Source organism: Drosophila ficusphila, unplaced genomic scaffold, assembly GCF_018152265.1.
Source record: "Drosophila ficusphila isolate 14025-0441.05 unplaced genomic scaffold, ASM1815226v1 contig_106, whole genome shotgun sequence".
NCBI lineage: Eukaryota > Metazoa > Arthropoda > Insecta > Diptera > Drosophilidae > Drosophila > Drosophila ficusphila.
Genome location: NW_025063993.1, coordinates 6158101 through 6170453, shown reverse-complemented (window position 1 = coordinate 6170453; position 12353 = coordinate 6158101). Strand labels below are relative to the sequence as shown.

General features: G+C 37.2%; 1 protein-coding gene across 2 annotated transcripts; it reads right to left on the bottom strand.

Moving 5' to 3' along the window:
• Positions 1–10047: 10047 nt before the first annotated feature.
• Positions 10048–11991, bottom strand: LOC108099753 (prisilkin-39). Of its 2 annotated transcripts, XM_017203382.2 has the most exons (4): positions 11872–11991; positions 11713–11815; positions 11211–11480; positions 10048–10636 (listed from the first exon to the last, which is right to left on the bottom strand). In XM_017203382.2, exons 1-4 carry the CDS (start codon positions 11896–11898, stop codon positions 10611–10613), a joined length of 426 nt encoding a protein of 141 aa, XP_017058871.1. In that variant the 5' UTR covers positions 11899–11991; the 3' UTR covers positions 10048–10610. The 2 variants fall into 2 exon arrangements, with proteins under 2 accessions (XP_017058871.1, XP_017058870.1); XM_017203381.1 differs by lacking the exon at positions 10048–10636 and having other exon boundaries at positions 10674–11480.
• Between the last annotated feature and the right edge of the window lie 362 nt (positions 11992–12353).

Below are 12353 nucleotides of genomic sequence, written 5' to 3'. Positions count from 1 at the left end.
TAATTCGCGGAAATCTTTAGAAACATTTGATTGCAATTAATATTTCTTAGAACCGGAAATTCATTTCCCTAACGAGTTTTTTTTTTGTATTGTACATCTCCCAGAAGGTTTGAGCTTAAATATTTAATAGTTTGTGAAGCATGTGTGACTGTTGCGAACATGAGGCATCCCTTTTGGTCGAGATTGTGGAAAATATTTATTAGGCAAAGCACGTTCGCTCGCAACTCATTAAAATGTGAAAACCCTTTAAAAAAAGAGCACGTCCCTTTGATTAAATTGGAACAAGTTCGAGATTAAAGGCAGGGTTAACAAAATTAAAAAAGTTGGCCACATGTGCGCATCTCTACTTTAATCAAAAGAAATAAAAAACCATTTGATGAAGGCCTTCAAAATTGTGTCAGGTTTTCTTTTAAGGACACTTAAAAGATAACCGTAAACAGGTGAAAGGCAGACTACAATTACAGTCCTGGAACTGATTGTGACACGAATCCGCAATCAAATGTCGACCAGAAATGTTCGAGTACGGGAAAATCGTTTTCTACGGGTGGTGGCTGGCCTGTCATATTAAAATTCATCTGATTTTGTTGGGAGAGGTAAATGAAATTGTCGAACGACAGGTGCAAATAGGCCATAACAGTTGTCGCTGATGTATGCTTGTTAGACTGAAACATTTGCGTGTCGATAGAAATTGATTTCATTTCACGTTTCACGCCCACTCAGCATGAGATTTTCCTACTCCAGACTTTTCCCTTCATCCCGTTTCAAGTCGCATTCCGCACATTGCGATCAAAACAAATACCTTTCATGGCAAAATAATTTTAAAATTACAAATATGCAAATCAACCAGCCTTGCGGAATTTAATTAAAGTGTCGACATCCGAAGAACGAATTATCAAACTTACACACATGTTCATAACAGTTGCTCAATCAATTTAATGCTTACTTCATTGGTAGGGAAAATTGAAATGTTTGGTTTGGAAATGTTGACTCAAATCAAATTTACATATCGGGCACATTTTGCTTGCATCACTTGGCAGTCGACGAAGCAATTGAAGTGCATCTAATTTTGCCCGCTCACAGTTCACAGGACCTCGAGGGAGCAGTCGCCCAGACAAGGGATTGCAATGGCAATGACATACCTAAATCAAGTTAATCAACACATTTAAATACACATAAACGGCAGAGAGACGACAAGAGCCCATTTTGCACGTTTCTGCCCTGCCAAAAAAGCCAAAGAAATGCCCGGACAAAATCCCACATCTAATCGGACATCTCGAGTGGCAAAAAGAAACCCCAAACTTAATCCCACTAGGAATATACTTGTTTAGTGAAAGCCAGACAGGCAGAAAACAAATTTCACAGTCCATTGTCTGTTTCTTACTGCTGCAGGTACACCGACACACAAAATAAATATTTAATGCAACTAATTACTGCCCGAATGATATAAATATTAATAGAACTTGTGAGTGGAACGTCTAGACCTGATGTATGCTTTTTCCCCTGCAAATCAAGTCGTTAATGACAATGGTTGAAGATATCATCAATTGAATACGTGTGTCCTTGGGTCGAGAAAGTGACAAACGTGCCTCACCATTAATATTTAATCACGACAAGATAATCACTCAATGGAAATAATGGGGTTGATATATTTGGGGTTTGTTCTCTAAATAGCTGAAAATGTTGCAGCACTAAAGGAATGCTAATGGAATTTAATTGCATATTTAAAATGGATTTTCTTTATTTGATTTTATGAGCATACCTAACGCGGGTTAGGAATTTTACAGCGTGTGCTAATTATGGCTTCCTTTTTTCCCTCTTACCCTCCTCAACTAAATGAACCTTGCCTTTTAAGGTTATTTATATAGGCTTTATTATGCTGTCCATCAATGACATGGCAACTGACGTATTTATTGTCATTAATATTTAATATTATTCATCGAATATGATTGGCGTTAGTCAATTTGTCTTTCAACTATATTCGGGTGGAATAAACGTAATTGCTTTACTTGTTTTTATTTATTGAAAAGATTTTCCGCACAGGTCAACAAGCACAAAAGTCGTCACTTGAAGGTTTCGAGGCCAAGTTTATAAAAAGATACAGAAAATCATCTTCCCTAAACGATTTCCATTCGTCTAAAAATAGTTAAAATTTATTCACAAGTGACATTGAACTGCTGACAGTAAAAAAATGTAATTCCCGGAGAAAAATGTCAAAGATTTGCAAATAATTGCTATATTACAATCTGCAGACATTTTAAGTAGAGACTATGCCAACGGAGGGTGGAAAATTTGCATTGGCTAAGAGCTCCACTCAACAGAACATTGTTGCTTGGCAAAAGGGAGAACCCCTTTCTTTTCAAACGCGTTAAAGTAACACGAAAAACAAGCAAAAAATTACATGTTTTCAATAAAAGTCAACAAGCGAAGAAAAAAAGAAGAAATATTTAAGTGGCTGAGTGCGTGTCGGTATGAGCATACAGGACCTTGACAGATGGTAAACAGAAGCCTGTTGATAGACACAAACTCTTGAGAGAAAAATAAATTTCCCAGAGGATTGAAAATTTAATATAATTGGTTGGCAGTTGTATAAAACTCTACGCTTTCACCAATCGTGGCAAAATTTTAAGCATGTGCAGACTTGGGCAATAAAATAAAAAGATAAAAAAAGATAAAATTCTTGAAAATCATATGCTTTTCAATAATATTTAACTACCGCAAACTAAACATTCAATTCTTACCAAATCGTTGAATTGTCAATTTTCAAATTCAAGATATTAATAGATTGTACTTGAAGTTTAACAAATTAATTGAAAGACTTTTCACAGTTCTCAAGTTTAATTCAAGAATCTTCATATTGCAACCACTTAGAGTTCTCTGCACTTCTGATCAAACCCACACTTGAAAGTTCTTTAAACTTTCGATGGGGCGTCCTTCACAAATCCCAGAAAAACTCTTTAATTATCAAAAGCATCTGCTGTGCGTTCAGTGAACCTTGCAACAACCTTGAGTTGAGCTCGATTCAATTGAGTTTCCCTTGCACAAGTTCAGCTAATTTTTGAGCAAGCATTCGCATTCGCAGCTAATACAATTTGCCATTGCAAATTCCAACTGTTCCTTGACCTTTCTGCCAAACAATGGCACCCGAGAAGCGCTTCCACAGAAAAAGGTGAAACAACAAAGCCGGCCAAGAAGAGCCGAGTCCCAGTCCAATGATCCAATTAAACGATGCAAACCTGACAAAGCATCGCAAAAGCATTATCAAGCTATGAGCGGATATGTTGGGGTATTTTTAAGTGACAGAATGTCCTGGCGGAAAATATTGGTAATATTGGAACAAAAGCAAAAGGAATGAATAAAAAGGAGCATGTAATTCGGAGAAAAGCCCATCAGAGACAGGACCTAACAAATACGTTTTAAAAGTGTTTTCGTGTTACGCAAAATAAGATATTTTTGGAATTAATATCTGCGGTTTAAGGAGCCTTTGTAAACGAAGAAACCATTTTGCTGCTCTCGTAAGTATACTATGAAATTGCCTTTAAATTTATGGAAATTGGCAGCCTCAACCGCATGTAAAAAGCACGTTCTTTCACAACTTTGGCGGCTCAATCTGCAGCATAATAAATAAAATAAATACATTAATGAACCCAGTTAATTATGAAAAAGAAGTTGAAATTATTTATCCATTGTTACCGCAGAACTTTCAGACCTTTAAGCTCAAAGGATGATGTAATTAATTGTGTTATGCGATACCCAGACGAACTGCGTGGGCAACGATGACTGAAACCAACCTGAGATAAATACATTTAATCAAACACTTTGCCCAAAACATCATTACCCGCCTTTATAATCAACATCGTTAGTAATTAGTGGCTTAGCAATAAGAGGCAAAATTCCAGAGAGATAGAAACCAAAACAAGGGATGGGCTTTTGGTTAGGAAAGAAGAGTAAGCGCGTTGGCTATATGTCTTTATTTCATTAACTTTTACAAGACAAATGTAAACAGAACAGGAAAAGGCCATTTGTTCACTGTGTTTGCTATTTATAAAATTTCTTGTTTGTTGCGTTGCTCAAAATGTACGGTAAGTTCACCCTTTGAAAGACAAACGAAATGGCTTTAAAATTAAAGCGACCTCCGTTAAGAAGCATTCCACACTTTTGGTTATTGTTTTCTGTTTTTCCTCATTTTAACGGTCTAGGAAGCAGAGAAAGCGAGGCAGTCCTTCGGGAAAATTGTTTTTCTGTTTATTAGCCTTTTTTCCTTTGTCTTCTGCAAATGCCCCTTGCCTTGGTTGTAACACCTGTAATAACCTCCGTCACCTCTAATTGAAATTCTTTGGTCCTGGCAACAACGTACAATAAGTAATATGTTCTCAGAATAAAAGGGGTTGAAAAATGTATGGCAACGGATTATTACGCAAAAGCCTTCACATCTGCCGGACAATTGAAGGAAAATAACAGACAGCTCACCGGAGCTGACTACACATTTTATTATCTGACATTCGAAGCAAAAGCATTACGAGCAGAAAAAGGATTGAGTCTGCATTACCAATTGAAATATTTTATTTATTACCTCTTATTGCATATTGTGTATTCACAAAAATTGTCTTTTCTGTCTCTGGTTTATAAATATTTGAAGACACTGAACAATTGGTATTTAACAGTCATTTAATTTCTTTCTTTTGAATTTTTCCAGGTGAGCTAACCAGAACCAAAAATTTCCAGCCAAAATGTTTGACTATCGCGGGTAAACAAAACACTTTATATTCTACGCTCTTTTATTGTCCCACGTGATGCCAGTCTATTGGATGCTAAAATTTCATTGATAAATTTCGCAGACAACGAAAAAATTTACTAGGCGACTGCGAGAACGTTTAAATTGCTCAATTGCCAAACAAATCGACGAAGTGTATGCGCTTTTAATAGATTTTTTATTTGTTTATTGATGCGAGAACTTAGATCGAATGAGTTGATGTGTTGCACGACTATTTAATATGCCTCCAATGTGTGCATATAACGCTCTTAATTTTAATGATAATGAATTTTCAACCATTTTTGTATAAAGGAAGCCTTTTTGATGTGCGTGTCATTTGCAACTTACCCCACAAAAATTAATTACCTTTCCGAAGAATTGAAATGCGTTTTTTATTGAAATTCAATGATTAATTCTCATTTGCTGGATCCGACTGTATTCCACTGTTCAATGCAATTAGTTTTCTGGTTATTTTCCAATTGACTCCGCATTCATTTGTTTTATGGCCATAATCAGAAGGCAAACAAACAGAGAACTGTATCTATGTTTAAATATACTATTAGATAAACACACTTTCCAACGCGATTAAATTATGGTGTAAATGTTTAACCAAAATTTCTGCGTAAAATATGACTTGGTGATAGAATTTAGGAGCATATGGCTAACGAATTTTGCGCGAATTTTTGATTCGTGTATTTTTTTTTTTTTTTGATACAGTTTCGATCGCGAGCCACAACCGCACGATAAAAGCTCACAAAGTCAACTGATGGCTATGGAAACTCGGCAGCCTGTTAATTTTTTTCTTTGCGTGCCGGCTTCTATTGATTCTCACACAGATACAAAGAGGGGCAGGCGCACTCGAACATACACACACACAACACACAGCACACAGAGCACAGTTATTTCTTTTATCTCGAAGAATTACGCATACGTCAGAGTGGGCGGGACGGAGGTGCAGATGACACGGCCAAAAAATCCAGGTGCAGCCCCACAAGAAATCTTAATCAATTTACCTTGTTTTCGTGGTGTTGTTAATATAAATCAATAAAAAAATCCAACACCAATTCAACTGGGAGTCTGGGCGTGTCTCGCCTGTTTCGCATATTTGTTTACTGATTATAGCTGCCACCCACCCAAAAAAAAAAAAACAGAACAACAAATTTTATTGCCTCCCCCTCAGCAAAATTGATACAGATAAGTGAAAGTTTCAATGTCTGCGTTTTGTTGAATTAGTAATTACCAGTTAATACCTTATTAAGTGGTTTCTAGTTGAGATTTCCGCGCCCACAGATTTTACCAAATCCAGACAGGCACTCCTGGTTGCAAAAGTTAAACCAACTACTTGGCATTAAATGTTTAATATGTTTCGAGGTCGAGGGCAGACAAAGTTTATTACCCCTGCCGAAAAGTTCTTCATTAGAATTGGCACCCTGAGAAGCCTTGTTTTAGTAAATCGTAAATTTAACTTAGCGTTCATAAGTGCTTTGCCAAAAAATCTTCATTAATTTTTAACTGGCACCTAATTTGCAGGGATTTCTATGACGTCCCTAGAAATTCACGTAACACTCTGTACAGTTTTGGCTTCCATTGTCGGGTAGCTAAATTCCCTTAAAGCTAAACAAATTGAATTTGCGAACAAAAACTCATCATGGCAGACACATGCAAGACAATGTCCATTATTGACCCACCTTTTAGGGTCCCAAACGAGCAGTGATTGTCTCTTAGAAAGACTGAAAGGCCCGAAGCCAGTAAGTCTTGCATACAGAAAAGAGTGCTGGACAAAAACCCAAAAACCAAGGAGTGCCAGAGGTTAAAGGTTAATAGGATTTAAAGTCAAACGAATAAAGAAGACAACTCACATACATTGGAAGCTTATTTTAAGATGAACTTTAATAAAACATGAGATTTTAATTGAACACAATAAACTGTGCAATTGCTTTAAATTGAAATAAAGACATTTTGCACAGGAAGAACATAAATATAAATTTCAATTTCGCTTCTCGCTCAGTTGTAATCCATTTAATTGCCATTCAATTACTTAAAATGAATTTGCAATTCGACTCGAGTTTGGTCAAACAATGTATCAACCAATTTGTTTGCAAAAAGTTTCCTCGCCAATTAAATGGCTTACAGTTTGTAGTTCAGTGGAAGTGCTTACACCAAATTCGTATCGAGTTCCACACATACTTAAGATTGTTATTTCAACAGATTTCAAGACGCTGGCATCATGGCGTCCATTAGAGCTCGTGTGCGAATTAATTTAAATACAAACTAATTTACCTAAATTCGCGTTATCATCGAGACCAGAAAAGTTTGCCTCAACTCGCAACTGAGTTGATCCAACAGGTCTGGCTCAGCCTGAACTCTGTAAATTTATTGAATTAATTCAATTATTACCTTACTTTATTGAAGCTTACTTTACCGAATGGAGCCTTCGCGAAATGCCCACCGACGAAGTTTAAATGCTTTGGGCCTAAAGCAGTTTTCATTTGCCCACGTCAAGTATCATTGAAATCCAATATAAATAGGTATATATCGCATTTTTTTCCCTTTTTATGTATATACAACAAGTTGATTGATTTACCTGTCTGGCTTTGGCTGGCTCTTTGATTATTTGACTTGTGAAGTGTGCTTTTTATGGCCTCCTCTTCCTGAAATCGAGCGAATGAAAATGCCCAAATTGAGGTTTATCCATTTCGGATTCCCATTAAATTGCCGCTCAATCCAACAATCATTGACTTTTTGTTTGCCGCACGTTTTTTACGCATATAATTAAATGCATTTATGCATCAATTCTGCTTCGCTGCAAAACGGCAAATGTTAACAAGCGATTTGTTCTGATTTATGTGTAATAAATTACATGGCTTAATGCCAGCAGCGCTTTCGCTGCTCGCTCACACCGCACTTATCGATCTGACTCTTTCTATTCCTCTTGTTTTCTGTTAATGGGAAACTCAAACAAAACAAAGCGCGATATGATAATGATTTTGAATCATTTATAGTCTGGTTTCCTTCCGATGGCACGTGCTAAAGTCATCACTGGGTGGCGTTTGTGTTTGTCTGCTCTGCAGATACAATTTACGGCTGGGTATCGGAGTAATCAGTCAGCTAAATCAGGTTTTCCCATTTCACCCAAGTAGTATTTTATGATCTTTGGACTTGGGCAAGCCGTCTTACCCATTTTTCGGTAAAATATCTGAAGCACGTGGCGCCCGCTCAGGTGCTAATTGGTTAAGCATGCCAAATGAACTGGCTTTAAGAAAAAAAAAACTCACAAAAGGCACGGTCTATACAAAATTAGCCAAAGTCCACCAACCTAACAATATACAACGAAAGCGAGTTTTGAAATATACTATGTATTATTTGGCACAAAAGCTTTGAAACGCCCAGAAAAAAAGGATCTAATTGTTTTTTTGCACGAGTTTGTATAGTATAGAAAAGTGTCCATTTTGTTAGTGCACTTTTTCGCAAAGCTTTAAGAAGAAAGTAACAACAAGTTCGCTTTCAGTTGTTGACATTGAAATTCTGTTAATTTTCAAGGGCTTAAGGTCTTTGCTTTCTATTCTTACACCCTATAAAAATGTTAAACAATTTAGTTACACAAATTGATTCCAACCCTTTTCACAATGCAGATGTGAAACAAACCCTGACATACATAATAAATTTAATTCTGAACCTTTGACCCTTTTTCCTTGGAAAAGTTCGTTTAAAAGGGTAGATTTTCTTTGGCCCAAGCTACATCAATTTTTTTAGCAACTTAATTTCGAATATGCCTGTATATTTTATAGGAATGGGAAATGAAAGTCCAAAAAATCGCCCTAAGCTGATATGTATTTCCTGTTAAAGGCAATGAAAATCTTAAGAAAACTAATTTTTCCCCCTCCAAAGAAAAATTCTTCGAAAAGAGTGTAACTTTTATCCTTTAGCAACTATTTCTATTTCTCTGATTTTTTGTCACCTTCACACGCTATTTAAGCTACTGGGAAAGTTTGTCCAACCAATTACCACACTTGGTCTTTTAGTTTCGGTTTGAAGCAGCAGCTGTGGCAAATTATGAACTGCCATATAAAAGTTGCTTCATTTTCCGCAAAATACCCGAAGAGAAGACTGACTTTTCCGAACTGATAGGAACGAGGCGAAAACCAGCTCTTCGTGAAGGCTATTTGCTGCAGAACTCTGTCTTTAAATTGTACAACAATTTCTGAAAGTGGTTTTCAACTGAAGCCCTTTTCATTCCACTTGAAAGTTTCCTTTGGCTTCCTTTTGTGGCTGGCACCCTTTAATATCGAGCCACGTCAATAGTATACAGAAATTGCAATTTTGTTTTCGGTTTTATTGAATTTTATTGTTTTTCTTCTGTTTTCTTTTTTTTTTTTGCGCCGGAGGACAGGCCAACGAATTGTATATGTGCCAGGCAAATATTGACGCTAAACAAACTGACGCAGTGCTCATTTATCCAATATCCAGCAATTATGTGCAATAATTTTTGCATTATTTGTTGGCGTTGTTATTGTCTTTCCGAGCTGCTGGTTCTTTAATTAAAATGTTGTTAACATTAGATTTGAACGGCTGATGCGGCGTTTAATCCGCTAGGCAAATAAATATTTTCATTTCCCCCTCGGGTCAGATATTTTTATCGGGTTTCTTTATTTCCATTTATTGTAGTTTGCGCCGCTTAATTATTTCTATTTGCTTTTAATGTAGCCCAGCAATAATAAACAGTGCCAAGTAAATGAAGACGAACACAATAAACGTATTCTCCCCATTTCATTTAATCATAACTTCTGTTTTTTTATGACCTGAGAATTCTGTTTTGATGCCTGTACCTATTCTAAACAATTTAGCAAATAAATTTCAGAAAAATTCCATATGAAATGTTTGTACTCCTCATATTTACATACATCTCAAGTTATGTATCTCTGGTTCTTCGCTGCCGTTATTGTTTTTATTTTTATGACTGCACGGAAGCAAGCGGCGCATTCAATGGAACCAGCCAAAAGCGACAAATGAATGAACAAACAGATTAAAAATCACAGATTGCTTCGGTGGAAAATTCTGTATGCGGAATGTTTTTCCGATTTTTTGTCATTTGTATTTGCTTGTGTTTAAAAGAACAACAAAAATCAAGATCAACATTTTAATTGTTTTTTGTTGCCTATTAAAGACAGGAATTCCATTTGATCAGCCTTTTTACGATTGCAAAAATGTTCTTCTTTGAAAAAGAAATTTGTTGATTTTAATGGAATTCAGCAATATTTTTATTGAGTTGCATTCCCTAAATAATTACCTGAAAGGTAAAATCGTACAAACAACATTTAAATTTTAAAAATTTTCAGTGTTTTGTATTTCAACTTAGCTTCTTCGGTTTAATTAATTTTCTTATTACCTCAAATAAATTGTTGAAAAATATAGCTTTCTTTAACAAGGGAAATCTATTAGCTTATCAAAAATTGCTCTCAGCTCATGCTTTACTGCCAAAGGAAGAACTGGGGGCGTTTTTCCAGGGAAAATTCAAGCGAAAAGTTTGCTTCACTGCATTTACGAGCTTGCAGATGCCAAGGGGGAAATCATAAACATGACTTTACTTTACTTTACTTAAAATTTAAGACAAAGTAGTCAAGATGCAGAGACTTTGTTTGGCCGCAAAAACTTGAAGAGATTTGGTCTGCGTCGTTGCAGTTAAAGTGGCTCTCCAAATATTCCGGCTCTGAGGTTATTTCGTCTTTGGAGATATGTCTTCGCTAATAAATGGTTACATATAAGTTTTACGATCTTTTTGTGTTGGTTGTGTGTTGATTTTGATGCGTGCCGGAGCGTTACATTTGGTTAAGTTCTTGGCGGTCTTCGCACATGACTGTTTTTAGCCAAAAGTGGTGCGCACATAGCCTGCAAGTAAAGAGAGCGGGTAAAACACGTAAAAAAGTTGGCAACGCGAGGCGGCCAAACAAGTTTCATAGTCAACTTTTGGGTAGAAGCTGCAAAAATGCAATTAATTTAGGCAGCAGATCAGACAATAACACACATTTTTACCAGCATGCTGCAGCACTTAGAACCGAGAGCATGAATATGAATGACAAATGGGCAAATTTGAGTGTGCAATTGGGCGTGTCCGCAGGTAATTTGAATGTCTCATGGAATTGTAACCTAGAAGCAAATTAATTACGCGCCAAGCCAAAGCGACAACTTACTCGTGAAATTAGTAGCAGTCGAGATTAAATGTATGTTTTTTTATTAGTTAAGAGGGGACGGAGAGAAGCGTTAACAAAAATGCGATAACAAGGAGACACATAAAAAGCACAGCATTAGTTATAGCCACGATAGGAATTTGAGCCATAGGCACGATCCCTGGATAATGGCAGGCCATAGCGATCTGTATCATCGTAGTAGCCATAACCGCGATTCCGCTGGCCCTGATAATCCCGCTGCCAATAGCCCGAATATTGCCTTAAACCTCCATTACCTCCGTAACCGCCATAGCCGCCATATCCTCCTTGGGAGCCCAGGATGTTCGTGGTGGGATAGCTGCTGGTGGGATAGTTGTAGCCCTGGGTTGAATAGTACGTGTTGGTGCCATAGCTCGGATAGTAGGTCGAGCCATATCCCGAGCCTGGATAATATCCCGACGATCCATAGTAGTTCGTATTGTAGCCGGGATAATAGCCGGTGGTCGGGCGATTGTAGTTGTAGCCGTAGTTAGGATAACCAGTACCAGTTCCAAAAAGATTAAATACTGCAAAATGTACGGCGAAAAAGTAGAAACAATTATTTTAAGTAAGTTTGGTTTTGCACGCAGAAAAGAAAACAAGAAAATGTTTTTCAAGTGACAATCCTATTGACTTTAGATTGCTAAATTTACAATATGAACAGGAAGCTCATAAGAAACTATATTTGAACCCACAGAAAAAAAAAATCAATTTAAATGCATAACTGATACTATTCTCCCTCCCAATTTATTTACTCACACTTGGCTGAAGTCTCGGCGGTGGCCAAATCACCTGTCGTCCTGGCCGCCGTTTCGACCCGGTTTTCGGGAAGGACGGCACTCCAGACTCCGCTGACGGCCAACTGAAAAGTCTCTTTAGGGTAATCTACACAAATTGGATATCGCTCAAAGCACTCACCATTAGCGTAAATAGCTTGATGAACATGGCAACTATATTTGCAAATAAAACAATCAGAAAGAACACCGTCTGAAAAGTTACCGACAGGAGGGCTTTGGAAACCAAGACAACTGCTTGGCCCGGTTGTTGGACGTTAAATAATTCTGTTTCTCAGACGAGGGGCCAATTTATATTTTTCATTTTCCGGCTGAGTTGCTACGCTCAAGTTGAAGCCGCTGTCGACGTCGAGTTTGTAGAGACAAACACCCCGAAACCGAAACAAAACAAAGCCCCCAGCTCTCGCACTTGTCGCACTTTTGTATCTCACTTGGAAGCCAAGCTCGGTTTTATTACTCATACGACACGTTGCTGTGGCCAAAGCGAAACTCCGGCTCAACAAAAGGTGGGAATCCAGCCCTAAAGAGTTCTACCCATTCTGAGCAGCCAGACAGATACTATAGCTTTTCTGCCAGCGATTGTGATTACACATTATTATTATTAAT

What these genes read in the sequence shown, in the direction of transcription:
- LOC108099753 (XM_017203381.1), bottom strand. Translation starts at nt 11,898, where the DNA reads ATGTTCATCAAGCTATTTACGCTAATG. An exon ending in TCAAGCTATTTACGCTAATG is followed by an intron (nt 11,816 to 11,871) that starts GTGAGTGCTTTG and finishes GAGACTTTTCAG; the next exon opens with TTGGCCGTCAGCGGAGTCTG. An exon ending in CGCCGAGACTTCAGCCAAGT is followed by an intron (nt 11,481 to 11,712) that starts GTGAGTAAATAA and finishes TACATTTTGCAG; the next exon opens with TATTTAATCTTTTTGGAACT.